Raw genomic sequence first — 23,319 nt, 5'->3', positions numbered from 1 at the left:
TGTTATTTCTGTGATTGTATTTGAGGGGCATCTGCCATTTTCAGATTAAAAGAAATGTTGACAAAATAACTTTAACACCTATTATATGTATTTGTCTGTAAAAAGATAATGAACTGTGTCTGTGTTCTCTGAAAATAAACAATTTTTGTTAATTAAAACAGTAAAACAGAACTTACATTTCAGAAAATTATTTATCAGACCTTTGAAGAGAATTTTAAAGAGAAGATGCTGCTTATAACTTGACAACCACTGGCTAGCCAACCAACCATGCCCACAAAGGAATTCTAGGCTGCTTACTCAAGCTTTGGACTTTTGTTTTCCATCTCAAAAAACAAGGATGTGACTAAGTTACTATCTCAGTTTCTTTGTAGTTAAGTTATTACTAACTGAATAATATCTTTAGCTTTTCTGCTTTGATCTCTTCCCTCTATACTGTGAGCATTCCTATGTTGCAAAGAAATCGCTCCCTCCACCTCCCAAACTGATCACATACTTCTTATCTAAGCATGTCTTGAATTAATCTGACTTCTGATTTAACTTCAGAACAATGTTGTTGCAGCCTTTACAACAGAAAGGGTGGGGGAAGTATGCAATCATTATTTTAAAAGAGGAAAAATTAAATCACAATCTATTCATGGATATGACATGAGGACAGGGAGAGAGTTCAATTCTAAAACTTAAATTCTGTCCATAACAGCATTACTGGTAAAGAAAATCTGGTATTAAGGGCTAGTCTTAGGGCCTTGAAACTATTGTTAATCATCATGAAAAATCTATCTGGCTCACTAATGTCCTTCAGGGAAGGAAATCCACCATCCTTACCTGCTAGCCTAAATGTGAAACAAAACCCCAGCAATGTGGTTGATTCTTAAATATTCTCTGAAAAGGCATCATGAACTGTTTAGTTGTATTACACCCACTACATAACAGTCAAAATAATAAAACAGATCGACAAGGTGGTGTTGATTTAGACACCAGAAATGACAAGAGCTCACTGATCCTGTCAATATGGCAAAGTGCAAGTTGAGAGTTGTTCCACAGACCATCAAACAACTGCCTGGTATTATCACACTTACAGAATCATACATTACACTGACAACCCAGCACCACCATCACCTTCTCTGGGTATGTCCATTCTCACCAGCAGGACAGACCCACTAGAGATGACACCACAGGGGTATACAATTGGAAGGGAGTTGCCTTTGAAGTCCTCAATGTTGACTCCAGATGCAATGAGGTATCCTTACATCAGGCAATTATCCATTATGATGGCTTTTGTGGGCTTGAGTATGAATGACTGGACACACTTGAATACGTTATTTTTGAAAGGACAATGAAAAGATACATTTGAACTTTTATTAAGAAAATATTTATTGAATACTGCATCGTTCCAGATAATTGCTGACCTTGGTTGTTTGAACTCACTTCCAGGAACAGCTGACCTTTTTCATGACTGAACTTTATTGCTGTTCTGTTTAAACAATGTTTTGTACAGTTCAATTTTCAATGGGGAGAAGCCTGCTAAAGAACTAGCTACTCAGATTATTTCTCCTGTTTCTGCTGCACCGTTGAAGTGAATTCAGTGTGAAATCTGATTGTCCTCCTTAAGAGCAACTGGAAGACTCCTTTATACTCTGCTTCCTGAGAAAGCTGTGTTTGGCAGGATCTCTGAGTCAACAGCATTTGTTTGATGTCATCCATATAACCAGAATGTCAGACTGACAGCCATCTGAACATCTCAATCTTATCCTTTCTGCCTTCAAGAACTAAGTCTTATTGGCCAAAGTGAAAAATAGAAATCAGTTTTCTTTTCTCCCTTTACATGTGGGTGCATGTGTATGTGTGTGTATTTTGGGTTGTTTCAAGGTGCAACCATTTATATTTTCATATTACAAACTATGTCTGTTAACCAGGTTTGCATCTGCAATGAAGAATGGTCTGACTAAGAACCCATAAGACCATGAGATATAGGAACATAATGAGGCCATTTGGCCCATCCAGTCTGCTCCACTATTCAATCATGACTGATATGTTTCTCAACCCCATTCTCTTGTCTTTCTCCATAACCTTTCATACCCTTACTATTCAAGAACTTATCTATATTAGTGGAATTGAACCATTAACTGTTTATCTCTCTACAGATGCTACCAAACCAGCTGAGTTTTTCCAGCTCTTCCTCTTTTTTTTTGGATCAATACACAGGACTCTGTCCTTTGCAGACAGAAAGAGCATTCACATTCACTGTGTTTGTTTCAACCCAATCATAATTTGCTGGTTCATTTCTCAGAGCAATACCCTGAACCATCAGCCAAAAACATATTTTTAATCAAACTTGTCAAACAGGTTATGACACACCTTTGTGGTAAGTGGAACCTGCACCAGCACCTTATGGTCAAGAGATAGGGACACAACTGCACCAAATAGCCCTGACATGAACAATCACTCAACCTGCCTGATTTAAAATCTAAACAAAGCCCAGCAGTTAATTAGTGTGGTACTGGAAAAGGACATCAGGTCAGGCAGCATCCGAGGAGCAGGAGAATCGACGTTTCAGGCATAAGTCCTTGAATCAGGAAGGTTCCTGATGAAGGGCTTATGCCCGAAACGTCAATTCTCCTGCTCCTCGGATGCTGCCTGACCTGCTGTGCTTTTCCAGCACTACAATCTCGACTCTGATCTCGACCATCTGCAGTCCTCACTTTCTCCTGGAAGGTAATTGTCAATGATCATTAATTAGTGCAAACTCCACAGCATCACTTCTACTAATCAGCACTCTGATGCATTATAAATGTTGGTTTTACCCTCGATATTGATATTCTCGTAAACTATCCTATTGAATGGAAGACAAAAGAACTCACAACAATGTGCCTTTTTTTTTAGCAAAACCTGAAAATGAAACTGTTAATATTATTGTCTGTTATTACACATACCATGCCTAATATGCATGAGTAATGGCTTCAAACTTACATTTTCATACTTTGACGAGGAATATACATGAATTTGGTGGTTCCCAACTGCTTACACTGATTTTCCCTTGTGCATATGTTAATATTCGTGTGTATAGTAATAAGACTGCAATACATATGGAGGTAAGTAGACAACCAAAATGTACGCCTGATAGACTGTTCTTTCCAGGTGTATTTTCCATATTGCACCATAGTGGAAAAAGAGTGGAGCTGGAAATAGCACAGCAGGTCAAGCAGCAACAGAAGAGGAGGGGAGCCAATGTTTCAGCTCAGAATCTTTCATCAGGACTTGCTCCCCTTTCCTTAAAAACATTATTTTAACCTAGGTAAGTTTGCCACTTCTTTTTTCGGTTCATTATTTCATTGGAATAGCCTTTTACAATTGCTTTCACTCTCTGATTCATAAGTGTCAACTAGCAGTTTTTGAACAAGGATGCACCAGTCCTGATGAAAGTTTCCGACCTGAAACGTCAATTTCTACTTTCCTCTGATGCTGCTTGACCTGCTGTGCTTTCTCCAGCTCCACTCTTTAGCCATTCTGATCTCCAGCATCTGCAGTTCTCACTATCTCCATATTACACCATGACAGGTTGTTCTGCTCCAAGAAGCACAGTGTGAGTAGTTTAAATGAAAAGGCAAATGCTGCATCCTTGTTCAAAAAACAACTAGATGAAAAACTTATCTGGGATAAAATAACTTTTTTTAAGGAAAATACAAGGAAAGTGGAGCAGGACATAACTTGTTGAAGTTTAAACACAGATTACCCACGAGTGGAGTATTTTCTTCCTCTGGCCTAGCATCCCTCACAGTCAAGGACAGACCTTGTGGATACTGCCACATATTGCTCTGGATCAACATGAAAAATACAGTATTATCACTATGTGAATAAGCAATGCTTTGGATCCTTCGATCAATATTCCTGTCACTGATAGAATCATACTGAAATAAAGTGGTGTATTGCAATTATTTGAAAGTGAAAAAAGATGTGCCCATTTTCTACTTTGGTCGGGTATGTCCTCTATAAACCTGAAATAAATTGGGGTACAATTATATTTTTCCTTGTTTTTATATTATATAAGAAAAGAACAGCAGAATAACACTTGGATTCAACATTTGAATTCCACTCAAATGTGCAAGGAAATTAATTGTTGATAGGGACAGAATCTTTTTCTTTTTGTATTAATTACTTTAATTTCCTCCTATTTTTAGAAAGATGGAGAATATTTTGAGAATGGCTCTTTCCTCCCCCAGACTAACTTGGATCGCTTCCTAACACAGGGTAGTTATATTTAATCCTTTCACTTCACACACCTTCAAACACATGTAACTGGAATAAAATTAATTTCCAATGCAAATACAGCTTATCAGATCACCACTGCAACTTCAAATACACAGCTATTTAGTCAGTACAGAAACAGTACAGAAATTGGTTGGATTAAGCAGCACATCAAATCAGCAACAAGACCATCAATTTTACTGTTATATTAAACCACAAAATGTGATGATGTTGTAAATATAGGTGACAACTCAAAGGGAAAAATATATCAAAATCAAAATCTTTTGAATTAAACCAAAATAGGAAGATTCACAATTGAAAAGGTAACCTAATACTTTAAGGAGCACAATTAAGGCATAGACTTGAGTCCCCATGATTTTTTAATATTCGTTCATGGGAGGTGAACATCGTTTACTGGGCCAACATTCATTGTCTGTCCCTAGCTGCTCTTGAGAAGGTGATGTGAGTTGTTTTCTTGATCTGTTGCAGTCTGTAGGTAGACCCCACAATGCTTTGGATCCTTCAATCAATATTCCTATCACTGAGAGAGTCATACTGAAACAAATTGACAAATTATTACGATTATTTGAAAGTGAAAAATGATGTGACCATTTTCTACTTCGGATGGGCATGTCCTCTGTAAAGCAATATGAAATACAATGTGATTGTGATCTATTCACTTTTGACAGGATGTATGGCTAAGGCCTAATCTTTGAAGGCTTTACGAATTACTGACTGAGAATGGATATATCCTTTCATTCCTCTGTTTTCTGTTGCTTAATCAATGTGAGATTTCCTCAAGTGCAATAAACAATAACTCAGCCTCCAAACTGCACTTAAAGGAATATTTTCTTTAAAGTTAAAATAAATGCAATGAACTGTACAATACTTATCCTTTCTAACAAGCAGTAAGTATCTATGGCTTGGAATTGGATCCAAAAGGTAAAATAAACTTGGTGCATCTTGAGTTTTTCCCACCTATGGTGTTTATCATGATAAATGTAAAAATAAAAACAAAGCACTTCGTTTCTAGATTTTGTGCTTATGTATTATTATTTCTATGTTCCTAGAAAACAACATATTCATTCTTTAATAATGTTACTTGAAGTAACATAACCCCTGAAAGATTGCACGGTTGTGTTTTAAACCATGATAGGTAAAAACAATGACTGCAGATGCTGGAAACCAGAGTCTAGATTAGAGTGGTGCTGGAAAAGCACAGCAGTTCAGGCAGCATCCGAGGAGCAGGAAAGTCGACCATTAAACCATTATAATAAAGTTGGGAAACTGAATTTAAATTTACACTGATTTTGCATGTTATATTTATAACATAAGTAAACACATGAATAACTTCCACTGTAATAATTTTTGGAAATTATTTTTGCATTTAAATAGCATAATTTAAGAGTTAGGTTAACCTTATTATCATTTTGATAAATATGTAATCCTTCTTAATGTAAACACATTGAAGATTCGCAGTAAGTTCCATTACATAATCCAAATGTATAACTATGTAAAATCATCAGTAATTGGCAAAGTAGAGACATGCTGCTGGATCCAAGTGGCAAACTTTGATACTCTTGTGTAGACCCCAGGATAATTTTCTCTTCCACATCCATGGCCCCAGCTAACGATGCCAGTCAGAAACCATCTTCCACCAATCCTTTCCTGACAAGATAATGGTCCTCCAGAGTCACCCTGCAATATTAATCAAAGACCTGAAAATACTGGCAATGAAAATAAATATTACAAATTTAAAAATAAATTGATCAGATTTTTCCAAAACAAATGGTGTCTGAAAGGCACATCAATCATCCATAAGTTGGTCAGTGTTGTATATGCTGCAAACCTAACTACCATTGGATAATGGTTTTGATAGAGTGCCAACACCAATCCTCGTTTATAACCAACTTGTTCAGAGATGTTATTACACACCTATACAGCAGGTGGGACTTCAACCCAGGCTTCCTGGTTTAGAGGTCAAGACACACGAGCACAAAATCTCAAACCTATCAACTCATCATTCTCACTGATTGGAAGAATTCAAACCTGGACTTCCAGAACATCACCTGGGCCTCGGGATTAATAGTCTAGCAAAAATGCCACTAGACTATTGCTTCACAAGCATTGTGAATTAATTTAGGTAACCTCAGCTGTAGTTGGCATTACCGCATTATAAACCAGCTGTCCAGCCAACTGAGCTAACCAGCAACACTAATTCTTTTTTCTATGCTATGTCTAAAGGTTTAATTAATTAACAGTATTCCCCAGGGCTAACCTCTGAGATATTTCAGATTGGGTGGAGTTTAATGCAGCCTTCAATGTGAACCCTATAAGAACCATTACTGCATTTAACAGTCAGTAAATTGTAAATTGCCACATAGTGATGTCTAGTTTGTGCTGTTTCACTGTGAGCCGTGCAAAATCAGCATCTCACAGGTTAAAATCCATAATTTTCATAAGCCTGCTGTATTTGCACATGACTAGTTGCTGGAGGATAAGTCTAATAATTATAGTGCTCCTTTAAGAGCATGTAATTATTAATGACTTCCAATCATGCCTTTTGTTCAGAAAGTAAACAATAACCAGATGATTTCAAAAGGGAATGAGGTTGTTATTTGCAAAGGACCAATATGCAGAGCTATAGGGAGAAGGTAAGAGAATGGCAAATTGTTCATTCACAGAGCCACTGTCAGCATGATAAGCGAATGGCGTATTTCTGTGCTGTGAAGAGCTGACTTTCATTCCATTAGGGTGTGACTTGGTCTCCGAGATAATTTACCTTCTTTTTCACTCAACGTTTCTTTCCCTCTTTATTTCTCTTTCAGTGTCTAATTTCAAATGGAAATCATTTGGAAATCCCTGATGTTTCAAATGGAAATCCCTGATGTTATTTCATCCTTCTTATTGGTCATTCCACTGCTGATTTCTCCATTCTAAAATTTCAATAGTTAAGGAAATATACTGTTTGTCCCTCTATTCACTAAGATCCCAGCTATCCATGGACTAAATTCAAACCCCAGTGTCATTTAAAACATTAGAAGCCCCACCAAGTTCTCAACCGTAACGATACCTTGTGGATCGCTGTAATCTCCTGAAGCATCTCTTGACAACAGCTAAGTTCTGAGGAAGGGTCACTCGACCCAAACCATTAATTCTGATTTCTCTCCACAGATGCATCCAGACCTGCTGAGCTTTTCCAGCAATTTCTGTTTTTGTTTGTGTTTGTTGTTAACACCAGCTGGACCTGGGAGCTGTGCATGACTGTGGGACGAAGGGCCCATTTCTTATGAATCCATAACTGAGATGTGGGGCAAGAGTGTGGTGCTGGAAAAGCATAGTAGGTCAGGCAGCATTTGAGGAGCAGGAGAATCGATGTTTCGGGCAAAAGCCCTTCATGAGGAATCCCCTCATGTGACATGTGAGGTAACATCCTGGATCAGGTCCTGTTGGACTAGTGGGCTAGAGTTGTAGGCAGGATGGCCAGGGGCATGAGATCACCATGGCCTTCAATTTCTTTGTCACTGACGACTTTCAGTCTGTTTTCAGGGGACATCAGCCTCATCTCTTACCTGCAGCATGGATTGTGGGGGTAAATTTTCAAGGCCTCAATAGGATCTTCGGTCTAATTCATGAAATGAACTAACATTCTGATATACAACAGCTGCTGGCATAAATGTGATTTTGTTGCTGCATATGCTCAGGAGAGGGATAGAACATAGAACAGTACAGTACAGTACAGGTCTTTTGGCCCACAATGTTGTGTCGAGCTAAGTTAATCTAAGATCAACCTAACCCACACACCCCTCAATTTACTGCCGTCCATGTGCCTGTCCAGCAGTCATTTGTACACCTGAGTATAAAACAATTTGATGCAAAAGTAATCATCAATTGTTTCAGTTATGCAGGGTTTGAGACTAACCTTGAGCAAAGTTAGCAGTAATTTCTACAAATGCCACTCTTCCAGTTCCCCATTGGACCCCCGCCTCCCACTCCACTTCTGGGATTTTCTATTGAAAATGGCAGCAAAAAGTGCACTATATGTACTCAAATATGACAGGTGCACAACAATGGTATGACATTCTTGCTGTCATTCGGAATGCTGAGTTTACAACTGTAAATAGTGTACTTATTTAAAGACAGGTCAATTTATTGCACAGGGTGCAGTGGTTTAGAACTGCTACAGTAATATGAACAGAGGAGGGAACTAATTTAAAAATGAGAATGAGCCTGATTGTAGAGAAGCAACCAAACCATATCATGGTGGCAACAGAAGTCTGAGAGTCAGTGATTATGGAAATTCCTATTCTCTGTTTTATCACCTTTACCATGTAATTTTTTTATTGTTTCTGAGTCTTGGAAAGCAACAGTTACTTTCTGCATTTTCTATATTAGGATCTACATTTATACTTACTGCGGGGGTAATGAAATGATGCAAGAAGTCCAGCATAAATTCATCATCAAATACGTTCCAATTATGTTGACAATTAGGAAAACAGTCTGTAATGACACTACATTATGGTAGGTGAATCTAGTATTGACCTAGATCAATACCGATAAATTCAATGTGCATCATAAAGATATGCAATGGAGTTGATAGTTAAGCTTTTCAATTGCCACAAATCTGACCTGACAGATTGGTACACCTTGCATCAGTAAATAGAAGTGTGTGCCCAGACAATTATATCAGCCACAAATTACACCTTTGTCTAAACTTTGCATGCCTTGCAAGTTAAACAGATCTCTCTGCAAATATGCTTCCATGGCACATGGCTGTACCAATTTTTCAACCACAGAGGAAAGCCTACATTTTGTGATTGATCTTCTCTTAGCAAGTCTCTCGGGATTGAGGATAATTTGCATATTTTCTGGATCAATGGATTCTGAGATAGCTGATATGTCCAGTGCAAAATCTGCACACTTTGTCACAGGGGGGTACTTGGTGCTTATTGAGACAGAAGGCTGAGTTGTTTAGAGATTTGTGCACTATCCGTGTGTCATGGCTTTGCCTCCAGTCAGAGCAACAAAGTCTTTTAATGTGTTCCGTGCCTTTCAGGGACTTCCAAGCTTCGATAGATTTGTTTGATTTCTTTGGGGATGCTGGAAGATATCCCTAAAGTGTTTCCATTCTTCTCTTGAGAGTCTCTAGCTGTCAATGAGTTCTGAGGGTCAGACATAGGTATTAATGAATGATTAAGACCTCAATGCTGAGCACGTTGTTTTGGTAGAAGGCACTTCGGGATGGCTTTTTTTGCCATTAATTTGGAAAATTTTGTAACGGCAATACAGATTAATACAAGCTGCATGGTGTAAATAATGTAGCATTTTTCAAAAACTGTTGGAAAGTTACTTACAAAGACCAGATTATGTTCATTCATTCATGGGACGTAGACACCACTGCCTTGGTCAGCATTTATTGCCCATTCCTAATTACCAGGAGGACAGTTAAGAGTCAACCGTATTGCTGTGGGTCTGGAGTCATGTGTAAGCCAGACTAGTAAAGAGCGGTAGATTTAGTTATAGTCATAGTCATAGAGATATACAACACTGCAACAAACCTTTTGGTCTAACTCATCAATGTCAACCAGATATCCTAAATTAATCTAGTCCCATTTGCCAGCATTTTGCCCATATCCCTGTAAACCCTTCATACTCACGTACCTACCCAGATGCCTTTTAAATGTTGTGATTGTAACAGCCTTCACCACTTCCTCTGGCAGCTCATTCCACACACACACCACCCTCTACATGAAAATGTTGCCCCGTAGGTCCCTTTTATATCCGCCCTCTAGTTTTGGATTCACCTACTCTGTCAAAAATATTTTGATTATTCACCCTATCCATGCCCCTCAGGATTTTATAAATCTCTACAAAATCACCCCTCAGCCTCAAACGTTCCGGGGAAAATAGCCCCAGTTTATTCAGCCTCTCCGAATAGCCCAAACCCTTCAGGATATTAACGAACCAGATAGGTTTTTGCAAGTATAGTTATATATTTCTCATTCCTGAGTTTTATTGAATTCAAATTGTACTATTTGCCATGGTGTGATTCAAACATAAGTCACCAGAACATTAACCCGGGGTTCTGGATTATTATTCCAGTGGCATTATTCCAGCATCTCCACGTCCCTTGGGCTGTTGTATACTAAACAATTGCACATGTATTTCTGAAAAGGGAAATGTTTTTCCATTAATAATTGTGCAAAATACAACATTGCTAACTATTTCTGTTTTTCTTGGTGACTAAGTATTTTCAACCATTGAAAAGGGACTGTGCAATGCTGGAAATAGGGGCTGTTGTGGTACACTGGTACTGTCACTATTCTGAGCCCAGCAGACCTGGATTCAAATCTCAACTGCTCCAGAGATGTGCTGTGAACATGCTGATTGGAAAATATCTATAATACTGGAAATAGAAAATCTGAATGCTCATGAATTTTTAAGTATAGAAAAACTGTTAACAGTTAAGTTCGATTTTTACTTTGATAAAGGTATTTGTTTTTCTACTTACACGACATGCATCTCTTTTCCCTGAAAGTAATCCTGCACAGAGCATGCGTGGAGTGACAAGTCCATAGGTGGATCGGCAGAGTGATTGATTCATGATTTCAACCTCTGCTTGCTGAAGAACTGTAGAATCACTGCTACCTTCAGTCAGGTAAAAGAAAATTACAAAAGCATTACTTAACTTTGATCAGTTTCAATAGTTCAATAGAATTTTAACACTTAATTTGGTATTTGGGAAAAGACAGTAATTTCAGGATTATGTCACTTAACTAACAATCAAAGATTTCAGGCTAATCCACAAAGGACATTGGTTCATCTCTCAGTGGTATCTAGTGGAATTTGAATTCCATAAATAAGCTTGAAATTGAAAGTCAGTCTCAATCATGGTGACTATGAAACAATTATTAGTTGTTGCAAAAAAAAATATTCAGTATGTCAGTATCCTTTAAGGATGCAAACCTACTATCCTTGTCTAGTCTCTATGTAACTCCAGATCCACAGCAATGCAGTTGACTCTTAATTGCCCTCTGAAATGTACAGCAAGCTACACAGTTCAAGCCCAGTTATGGATAGGCAACGAATGCTGACCATGTCAGTGACAAGTCCCTTGGTAGAGACATTACCACTGTGCCACAAGAACACTAACAATAGTGTCTTAGATCAACCAGGAATGACAATGTGTACTCCTTTGGCGCAATGATCATGCCCCTGCCTCTGGGTTAGTAGGTCTGAGTTCAAGTTCCACATCTTTCGAAGTCATAATATGTACAACTGCTCTAAATAGTTAACAATGCCCTTCACCTATGCATGTGAACATTACAGTATTTAAAGTGATCACAGTGTGTACGGTAATGATCTAGTGATATTGGTTGCTCATCTAGTAATGTAGAGAACCAGGTAATGCTTTGAGGACCTGACAGATGGAGGAATTTGAATTAAATTTTTTTTAAATTACAAGTCTAATGACCATGAAAGCACTGTTGATTGGCATAAAACCAATTTGGGGAAGGAAACTATTTTATCTAGTCTGGCCTAAATGTGACTCTTTAACCCATAAATGTGGTTAACCTTTTACCACCATCTGAAATGGCCTAGAAGCCATTCAGCTGTCACAATGGCATCTAGGGATGGGCAATAAACATTGGACCAGCCAGTGACACCCACATCCCATATGTCAATAATAAACAAAAATGGTCATCAATTTTATTGAATTGAATTTCACCATAATGGGATGGTGGGACTCAAATCCGTGCCCTGGATTAATGTCCCAGTGACATCATCACTCAGCCATCACCACTGCCTCCCACTAGTTATTCAAAGATTCCTAGCAGAAGTGATTGACAATATGAGAGAAGATTGAACATGTTAGATTTGGCTCTATTGGAAAATGAAGAATGAGTGGTAATCCTACTGAAAGTAAGGGAACTTGACATGGTGGATACAGGGAAGATGTTTCCTCCTTTAGGGATGTCTAGAATTAGGGGACAGAGTTTAAAAACTCATGATTTTATAATTAAGACCGATGAGGTTTTCTTTCTGTCTCTTTGTGAAATTCTCTTCCCCAGCAATGGTGAAGGCTGGATTATTGAATATAGTCAAGAGTTAGATTAGGGGAGTAGTTAGGGAGTTAAGGATTATGAGAAACAAATGGGGAAAACATAATCAAATCAAATCAGCCATCTTACCAATTTGTGCAGCAGGCTTGAGGGGCCAAACAGCCTACTCCTACTCCTAATTCTTGTATGTTCTGACCATGAATACTCATTCCGTTATCTTCCCAAGTAATAAATCTCACAACACAAAGTTATGGCTACTTGATGAAGGAGTACAGGTAGACAATCCTTTATCCAAAACCCTCGGGACCAGTTGTCTTTCAGATTTCAGAAGTTTTTGGATAAAGGATTGAATGACATTTTCAGAGTAAAATAAAAAAAAATGACCGAATAGCAGACCCAACCATGTTTACCTTAAGGACTGAGACAGAATTGACTCCTGCCAGTGCTGGGCCATGCCACTACATCACATCTGAGTGATGTGGGTCGAGTGCGTGTTGAATTGGGTTAACTGCTTGCACACCAAACAACCTTGTTATGGAGAAAAAAAACTTCAGGAAAAAGACTTCGAATTTTGGAGCTTTTTGGATTTTGGAATTTCAGTTAAAGGATTGTCTACCTGTACTTCCAAATAAACCTGTTGGACTATAACCTGGTGCTTACAAATTTACTTTCCATTCAACTCACTTTAATCTTTGGACCTTAGGGGGAAACCAGAGCACCTGGAGGAAACCCAAGCAGACATGGGGAGAATGTGCAAACTCCACACAAAGAGTCGCCCGAGGCTGGAATCAAACCTAGGTCCCTGGTACTGTGAGGCAGAAGTGCTAACCACTGAGGCACCATGCCACCCCATGACAGCTACAATATGACCTCCCAATCCTATACTCAATGATCTGTTCAATAATGGAAAGGATACCAAATGCTTTCTTCCTATCTACCTGCGACTCCGCTTCCAAGGAACTATGAACCTGCACTCCAAGGTCTCTTGGTCAGCAACATTCCCAAAGACCTGACCATTAAGTATATAAATCCTCCTCTGATTTGCCTTTCCAAAATGCAGCACCTCACATTTATCTAAACTAATCTCCACCTGCTACTCCTCAGCTCACTGGCCCATCTGATTAAGATTCTGTTGAACTCTGGGGTAACTTGCTTCTCCATCCACTGCACATCCAAATTTGGTGTCATCTGCAAATTTACTAACTATACTTCCTATGTTCACATCCAAATCATTCATATAAATGATGAAAATTTGAGGGTCCAGCACTAATCCTTCTGGCACTCCACTGGTCACAGGCCTCCAGTCTGAAAAGCAACTCTCCACACCCACCCTCTGTCTTCTACCTTCAAGGCAGTTCCACATCCGAATGGCTACTTTTCCCTGTGTTCATAAAACCTAACCTTGCTAACCAGTCTGCCATGAGGAATCTTGTCGAATGCCTTACTGAAGTCCATATAGATCACGTCCACCGCTCTGCCCTCATCAATCCTCTTTGTTACTTCTTCAAAAAACTCAATCAAGTTCGTGAGGCATGATTTCCCACACACAAAGCCATGCTGACTATTCGTAATCAGTCCTTGTCTTTCCAGTCCTTGTAAAACCTGTCCCTCAGAATTCCCTCCAACAACTTGCCCAACACCATTGTCAGGCTCACCAGTCTATAGATCCCTGGCTTTTCCTTACCCCCTTTCTTAAATAGTGACACCACGTTAGCTAACCTGTAGTCTTCTGGCACCTTACCTGTAACTATCAATGATACAAATATCTCAGCAATAACTTCCCTAGCTCCCTACAGAGTTCGAGGGTACATCTTATCAGGTCCTGGGGATGTATCCACTTTAATGCATTTTAAGACATGCAGCGCCTCCTCCTCTCTAATATGGATATTTTTCAAGATGTCTCCATCTATTTCCCCACATTCTATATCTTCCATGCCCTTCTCCACAGTAAACACTGATGCAAAATACTTGTTTGGTCTCTCATAAAAATGCACGTGTTATGTGGCTTGGTAGTGCTAAATTGCCTGGGCATGTGTAGCTTAATTAGGATAAATGCAGGATTATGGGGATAAGGTTGGGGTTTGGATACAATGCTGTTTGGGAAGGTTGGTATAGACCTGATGGGCCAAATGGTCTCTTTCTACACTGTAGGGATTATATGTCGATATATCCATCCAAAATTTCAGAGACAGAAGTCTATCCACAGTTAGCACAGGTGCTGTTGCCTTTATTTTTGGACAAGAGTGTATATACTTTGTTCCCATACATCTCAGAGAATTCTGGCCAATATAGTAACTAAGCCATCCAGGTCTGCTGTTGGACCTGATTCAGAGCAGATCACACAAGCCTCTTCACCACTCTATTTTACATTAAATTATGAAAACGTAACCATCATATAAACTTGTATTCATAACAGCAATCTCAGTGATGGTGTGGTAGCATTATAAAAAAGAAAATCACCTTGGGATTAAGTATAACATCAAGTCTGCAACTGTTTCTATACAATTTAAAATAGTTACCAGAGAAGGAAATAGCAGGCATGTTCAAGTAGAGAACTATAAGTGAGCATTATTGTAATTCCAGTGAAACCTTTCCTCAGTATAAATTTATATTGAAGTATGAATAAAACAACAACATGTGTTCATATTAGTACAGTACAATCCTGTAATTTAGGCAAAATATTGTGGAACTTCATGATATTCTTACCTGCTTCCTGTTTCTGCCCCCAGCCAGTCACCCAGCATTTCTCTCCATTGGATATCATTTGAGTAAGTGAGGGGACACAAATTGGTTGGATTACTGGTGCAAGTGTATCTGGCCATGACGCCTTCAGTTGTAGCAGTGAAATATCATAGTCAAAGGTTCGATCATTATAGTATTCATGAACAATGATCCTTTTGAGTTCACTTACAAATTTTGCATTTCCTTGAGAACGCATTCCTAAATGAGCTACCCATGACCTGGGATCAGACATTCTTCAAAAAAAAAGAAATAAATTCTTGTTTCTGAAATGCAAGGTTCGTTCCACCACACAATACAATGACTTAAAATAATATTCTTCATATTCAACAGGAATTTAATTTTTAGTTACACAGTAGGTTAAAACCTATGCTTTTCTAAATTAACCTATTTTTCTAATCAACTTGCTCAGAAATGTTATTACACATCTCTAGAGCAGGTGGGGCTTGAACTCAGGTTTCCCAGTCCAGGGGTAGAGACATTATCACCGTCCCACAAGGAGGCCTTGACTTAGGAGCTATAACATAAGATTATTTATTACTATAATAGAGATGTTAAGTGGTAATGTTGTCAATTAATTAATTGACCATTGAATATAAGACTCAAGAAGGAAAGAAAATGAATTTGTACAGAAGCTTTCTAATCCTCAAGATGTCCAAAGCATTTCTCCATCAATAAAACGCTTTGAAGTTTAGATATTATTGTTATCAAAATCATGTAAAGAATGACATATTGCTTCTTTATTGATATTTTAGTTTATTATTATAAGCAATATTAGCTTAATCTCAACTTTAACACCAATTCTATCTTTACACATTCAACTTTCTTTGGTAACTTTATTTAAAGTTTGTTAAGAAGAATTATAAGAATGTAAGAATTAATACATTTATAGAACTTCTGGGAAATGTGAATGGTATTGATACTGAATTTGTGCAATTTCAGTAAGCCGAGGGTGGTGGTGGTTGGGTGTTTTTCAGATTAAGAGATGCTTTGTAGTTGTTTTTTCCAAGAACAAATATTGGGTCCATTACTCTTTTGAGTTTCCATAAATAATGTAAACACAGATATAAACAGGAGCGCATAAAGTTTGTATGATACAGAATCGGAAAAGTAACAGATCATGATAAAGGTAGTTATAGACTTCGGGATAATATAAAATAGTTAAATAGGCAAAAGTGTGAAGGTAGCATTCAATACAGAGAATTGAGAAGCAATGCACTTTGGAAGGATTGATAGGGAAAATCAATATACTATAAATGGTACAAACATGAAAAGTACAGATTAAGCAAAGAGATGTTAATGCCTATAAATGCAAATGTTTAAAGGCGTTTGGATTTAAAAAATATGAGTAACTTACATTTATACAGGAAAAAAGGCAAAAAAAATTCCAGATCATTATGATCACACCTTAGACTTCAGCTGGAGTGTTGTGCACCATCTGAGTACGACACTTCCGTAAAGATGTAATAACCGCAGTAAAGGTAAAGGGACATACTGGGTTGTTACTGGAGGCGAGATTCTAGCTGAAGAGGTTAGAACAGTTCTCCTTGGAATACAGATGGATTCAGGTGACCTAGTAAAGGATTTTAAGAGGAGGAGAGGATTTGATAGAAAAATATTATTCTTCCTGGTAAGTGATAACGTTGTCAAGGAATAAATTGAGCATTGAATACAAGACTAAACGTCATAGTTTCAAAATAAAGAATCTAAGAGGGAAGAGGAGGAGAACTTCTTTCACTGAGCTATTGAATTCTGGAAACAAAGAAGATGGTGGAAACTGTTGCCATAAATCAAAAAAGGATTGAACAGGATGAAACACCTACAGGGTAAAGAATAAATTTGGGAAGTGATGCGGTTTTGGGGGGGCCACATAGGCTTTCTAAAGAGCCAGCACCAACACAATGGACCTAATGGCCTCCAGTATTGCAAATTTCTATAATACTACTATATCTCAAAACCTGATGAAATTCTGATGTATCTGAGTTACCTCCTACAGTTGAATCCTTTGCAACAGAACCGTACCACTTTTGAGCAAAAACAGCGTATCAAGTAATCATAATTTCTTTGCTTACTTTTCCCCTTGAAAGCAATGTGCTGCAGATAGGAGCCACTCCTTTGTTATTACTGAAGCTCCACAATATGGTGATCCAGAAAAGTGCAGGCTAACTTGCCAGGGCCACTGTCCATCACGAGCATTAGATCCTCCTACTATTCGACTGCGCTGCTGCCTCGAAATACCACAATCTGCATGATCGAAATGAAAAGAAACAATTAGTTGAGCTTTGATCCACAATCACTTTAATATCATTGACCAAGTACCTTCTTTTTATCACTCTATACTTTTCCAGAAATACTAAGTTACCACTGGAGTAAGTTGATAATTTACATCAGAATATGTAGGATTTCTAACTTAATTGTCTTTAAAACCCTGAATTATTTATGATTGGCTTTAATTTCAGAAAATAATTCCTCACAATGAAAATATATTTTAAAACATAGAAGATAGAACATTACAGCGCAGTTCAGGCCCTTCGGCCTTTCATGTTGCACCAACCTGTGGAACCAATCTGAAGCCCATCTAACCTACACTATTCCATTTTCATCCATATGTTTATCCAATGATCATTTAAATGCCCTTAAGGTTGGTCAGTCTACTACTGTTGCAGGCAGTGTGTTCCATGCCCCTACTACTCTCTGAAGAAAGAAACTACCTCTGACATCTGGCCTTCATCTAACACCCCTCAATTTAAAGCTATATCCCCCCATACTAGCCATCACCATCCGAGGAAAACGGCTCTCACTGTCCCTATCTATCTAACCCTCTGATTATCTTATATGTCTCAATTAAGTTACCTCTCAGTTTTCTCTCTCATGAAAACAGCCTCAAGTCCCTCAACCTTTCTGCATAAGATCTTCCCTCCATACCAGGAAATATCCTGGTAAATCTCCTCTGAACCCTTTCCAAAGCTTCCACATCCTTCCTATAATGCGGCGACCAGAACTGTTCACAATACTCCAAGTGTGGCCGCACCAGGGTTTTGTACAGCTGCAGCATGACACCATGGCTCCAAAACCCAATCCCTCTACCAATAAAAGCTAACACACCGTATGCCTTCTTAACAATGCTATCAACCTGGGTGGTAACTTTCGGGGATCTATGTACGTGGAAACCAAGATCTCTCTGCTCATCTACACTACCAAGAATCTTACCATTAGCCCAGTACATTTTATTCCTGTTGCTCCTTCCAAAGTGAATCATCTCACACTTTTCCACATTAAACTCCATTTGCCACCCCTCAGCCCAGTTCTGCAGCTTATCTGTGGCCCTCTGTAACCTGCAACATCCTTCGGCACTATCCACAATTACACCAACCACAAATTTACTAACTCATCCTTCCATGCCCTCATCTAGGTCATTTATAAAAGTGATTAAGAGCAATGCCCCCAAAACAGATCCTTGCAGTATACCACTAGTAACTGAACTCCAAGATGAACACTGCCCATCAACCACCACCCTCTGTCTTCTTTCAGCTAGCCAATTTCTGATCCTAACTGATAAATCATCCTCAATCCCATGCCTCTGTATTTTGTGCAATAGCCTACCATGGGGAATCTTATCAAACACCAAATTTTAAGCAAACTGCACTGATAAGCTACTTTAAAATTTCTCTACAGTTAAAAAGTGTTATATGAGATGAATTATTCTTCAATGGTATACTCCCCCATAACAGAAATGATACTCACCACAACTCATTTCATCGCTTCCATCTAAGCAGTCTACACTTGCATCACATTTAGCATTCCTCTTCCTAATACAAAGGTTATTCTTACATTTATAGGTGATATTTGTGCAAGGTACAGCTGAAAATGAAAACTGACATTTTAGAATTTTTAAAATATGAATCAATCTGTATATTTCACTCATATTGTTTAATACTCACAGTCAGTGCAGTTGAGTTCATCAGTGCCACTCTCACAGTCTTTGACTCCATTGCAAATAAAGTAGTGCTGTGGAGAATTTGTGTTGCACTCTTTTGGTGGTGGAGCTAAATTAAACCCAATCACAAACAAAGTTAACAGCACATTGTATACAAACATACAAATTAGGAAAAGGAGTAGGCCATTCAACCCTTCCAGCCCTCTCTGCCATCCAATAAGATAATGATCTTATTGTGATCATGGGTTGCGATTTCAAATCTGCAATCGCACCGATCCCTGATAAACCTTCAATCTCTTGCTTAACAAGAATCTAGGGTGATCAAGGAAACAAAGTGATCAATACTGTATACAGTCTTCCAGATGTGGTCTCACTAATATCCTGTATATCAGAAGCATCACTTCCCAACTACTGTAACAAAACAGAAAATGCTGGAGAAATTCAGCAGATTTGGCAGCATTAGTGGAGAGAAAAACAGAGTTCATGTTTCGAGTCCAGTGACCCTACCTCAGAACCAAAAACAGCTGGGAAAATGCTGATGATGGAGTTGGGATTGAGAGGGTGGTGGAAAGGAGTGGGAAGAAAGATAGCCTCGAAATGTTTTCTTTCTTTTTCTGTCTACAAGTGCTTCCAGACTTACTGAGTTTCACCAACACTTTCTACTTCTCTTTCAGGTCTCCAGTATCCACAGTTCTTTGTTTTATTCCCTACTTTTGTATTCAATTCCCCTTGTGATAAAATATAACATTGTATTAGCTTTCCTCATTACTTGTTGTACCTGAATACTAACCTTTTGTGATTCATGCATCTTTCTGCATCTACAATCTCTCACCATTTAGATAACATGCTTCTTTTTATCCTTCCTGACAAAATAGACAATTTCACATTTTCACACGGTACACTCTATTTTCCAGATCCTTGCCCTTGCCAATCTATGTATTTTTGTAGCTACATGTCCTCATCACACTTTCCCACCTACTTCTGTGTCATTCCCAAATTTGACAAACCATGCCTCCATTTTATTGAAATTATAAAAAGTTGAGGTGGTCTACTGATGTCTGTGGCATACCACTTAATACAGCCAGCCAACATGAAAAGACCCATTTATGCCTACTCTTTGTTACTTGCTAGCCAGCCAAGCTTCTACCTATGTCAAAATGATATACCCTACACCATATATTAATCTTTGATGGGTATTTTATCAAATGCCTTCTGGAAATCTTAGTGCATCCATCTGTTCCCCTTTAATCATGACACACGATACCTCCTCAAAGAATTTCAACAGACTGGTCAAATACAATTTCTCTTTCACAAACCATGTTGACTCTGCCTGATTATGTTATTATTCAAGTTCTTCAAGTGTCTTACTATAACTTCTTCAATGATAGCTTCTAACAGTTTCCTTATGATAGATGTTGAGTTAACTAATCTGTAATTTAGACACATTTTCTTTATTTGGAGATTTTGATAAGAATGAATGTGGCACTTCTATTCTTTTGAGATTTTTAAACGACACCTTTTTTATAAATCAGAAATAATAAAAACACATGTTTAAGTAAATATTCTGGCAAATATGCTAATGCACACACAAATACATGTACAAGCCTTGAAATTACACAGTGTGACTATTATGATTATTTGTGTGAATTTGCTTTGTATACTCTTTTAACAGAGACATCTGGCAAATGAAAACAAATAGATTTCGCATTTCATGAGGAACTTAAAAAGAGAAATCTTGTAGTTACATTCCAGTGAACACAGCACCAGCAGAGACCCCCATCTAGAACAGGAAGAAAATGAGGCGGGTGGTCAAAGTTTCTAAAACTTGGAGGACTGCAGGAGAACAGGCTCCTACAGCACATCATATGGAGTAATGCGAAGAGTGCTGAGGCTGTCATTAATAGCTGACATCTGGGAGGAAGATAACCTCTGCAAAGTGAACAGCTAGTGTTTCAGACGTCAATCAGCACAGTTTAGCCTGTAATAGGTGAATGCTTCTTGAAAACTGAGGTTAAAGTCCATGTCCAACCCCCACATAATCCTGCATATGTCCATACTGATGCTCTGGTAAGTAAACTGAACAGGAATGTATTGGTGCCAAGGGAACATATTAATTTGTAATTAATAGTACACAAATTATCCTAAGTTTTCAAAGTTTTCAATAAGCATTTGCTTGAGGGCAGACCAACCTCTGCATTACAATTGGCTTACAGCTCAATTTGATGACACATGTTAATTAAAAGTCATTTGCCATCAAACATAACAACTATCTGGTTCTCTCGTCCTTTCTACCTCACCTCAGTACTGCCCTGTCTTGCTTAATGTCCTCACCATCAGCTTTGTATTCCTCAGCATCTCCATCAGACTTTCCTTCTTGTCATGAGGAGGAGACTTGGTCCATATCCCTCTGTTTTAAGTTTTCATGCCCCCCTCCCCGTCACTGAGTTAGGTTGTGCTGGGTGCAGCAACTATTGTGGAGATTCTATCTGAAGTGTATTGGAATATTCTGTGTTTCCTTTCCTCCTCAGCAATCCAGACAATGGAAGCACATCTTCAGAGAGTAATTGCCTTTTTAATGACAGCCACAGAGGATGTATGGGCTGCTTTGGCACCAGTCTGAGTCTTTTATATTGGGGCCATTAGTCTTGCCTCAAAGCAGTACATCTTGTCACCCATGAACCACCCCTGGGGATGATGCAGGGGGAGGGCAAACATTCAAGGAATGTGGGAGTTGTTTTGAATGTATGTATCATGCCATCTCCCTGGATAGCACACACTGATATGCAAGAATTGCTGTCTGCGGTCACAAATGAGCTGTATTTTGAGGGAGGGAATTCCATTCCTGGTTAGAAATCTGCCAAATGGATGATGCCAGGGAGCTCTGAGCACCATACATGTATGGTCGATGGTCCATTGTACCTGAGGGAACTCAGTGATGGTTAGTTTAAGTCAATAGGCCAGATGGGCTCCTTCTGCACTGTGACAGTTCTGTGATTCTGTGAACTGTATGGATGTTGGTAAGAAAGGACATACTGTCTCTGGAGGCAGAGTAAAGGAGATTCATCAGACTAATGCTTGGGACAAGTGGTTGACTTATCAAGAACATCTCAACAAATTAGGTCTTTATTCATTGGAGTTTGGAAGAACGAGGGGGATGTTCTTGAAACCTACGAGATTCTGAGGGGGCTTGACAGACTAGATGTTTCTACTAGTATGGTAATTTCAATATTACTTACGGAATAAGGGGAAACATATTTAAAACTGAATTGTGAAAAAATTTCTATTCCCAGAGAGTAGTGAATGTCTGAATTTCTCTGCTGCAGAGATTTGTGAAGAGTACATCACTGAAAGCATGAAAGAGAAGGTAAAGTTTCAAATATCTGCCGAGTGGAGGGCTTTATGCAGCAAGTACAGAGGGGGAGTTGAGTCCTGAGACAGATGAACCATGATCTTATTGAATGATGGGCGAGCTTGGTGGCCAAATGGCCTACTTCTCTTTCTATTTCTTACAGCATTGTAGAGTCATACAGCATGGAAACAGACCCTTCAGTCCAACCAGTCCCTGCTGACCATAATCCCTGAACTAGTCCCACCTGCCTGCCCTGGTCCACATCCTTCCAAATCTTTCCTATTCATATACTTATCCAAATGTCTTTTAAACGTTGTAACTGGAAAGGCATCCCCCACTTCCTCTGGAAGTTCATTCTATGCACAAATCACTCTTTGTGTCAAATAATTGCCCCTCATGTCATTTTTAAATCTTTCTCCTTTCACTTTAAAAATATGCCCCTTGTCTTGAAATCCCCTATCCTAGGAAAAAATCACCTGCTATTTACTTTGTCTTAACCCCTCATGATTTTATAAATCTCTATACGGTCATCCCTCAACCTTCTACAGTCCAGTGAAATAAGTCCCAGCCTATTCAACCTCTCCCTTTTAACTCAAACTCTCCATTCACGGAGACATCCTGGTAAATTTCTTTTGAACTCTCTCCAGCTTAATAATATCCTTCCTATAATAGGATAATATAACATTTACTAAATATTTCTTATGTTCCTGTTATCATGAAACAATCACCTCACCAATAGCTCATACAGCAGACAATGAATGTACTTATTGAAGTTCAGTTTCTGTTCAGAGAACATCATAAAGGAAATACTGGGAAACAACCTATTTATAATTTCAGAGTCTGGCATTCAAACTTCCATTTGCATTAAATATTACACAAAGTGGCAACTTACATGCAATCATTGACCCATAGTGACCACTCTAAGTTCATGCCTCATTTTGTACACCAATACCCCGTAAATTACTATTCTGTTCTCTTCTAAAATACCA

General features: G+C 38.5%; 1 protein-coding gene across 1 annotated transcript in view; it reads right to left on the bottom strand.

Annotated features, from left to right (window-relative positions):
• Positions 1–5,751: 5,751 nt before the first annotated feature.
• tmprss7 (transmembrane serine protease 7) overlaps positions 5,752–23,319 on the bottom strand; it is an 89,914-nt gene continuing 72,346 nt past the window's right edge. The window contains exons 13-18 of the mRNA XM_043701533.1: positions 18,986–19,090; positions 18,789–18,905; positions 17,117–17,288; positions 15,012–15,280; positions 10,754–10,890; positions 5,752–5,940 (exon numbers count right to left, since the gene is read on the bottom strand). Of these exons, the coding sequence (XP_043557468.1) occupies positions 5,752–5,940; positions 10,754–10,890; positions 15,012–15,280; positions 17,117–17,288; positions 18,789–18,905; positions 18,986–19,090 (989 nt within the window). The remainder of the gene's footprint in view (positions 5,941–10,753; positions 10,891–15,011; positions 15,281–17,116; positions 17,289–18,788; positions 18,906–18,985; positions 19,091–23,319) is intronic.

This window comes from Chiloscyllium plagiosum, chromosome 12 (assembly GCF_004010195.1).
Source record: "Chiloscyllium plagiosum isolate BGI_BamShark_2017 chromosome 12, ASM401019v2, whole genome shotgun sequence".
In the NCBI taxonomy this organism is placed as follows: domain Eukaryota; kingdom Metazoa; phylum Chordata; class Chondrichthyes; order Orectolobiformes; family Hemiscylliidae; genus Chiloscyllium; species Chiloscyllium plagiosum.
The sequence above is the reverse complement of the archived record's forward strand: the minus strand, read 5'-3'. Positions and strand labels throughout refer to the sequence as shown.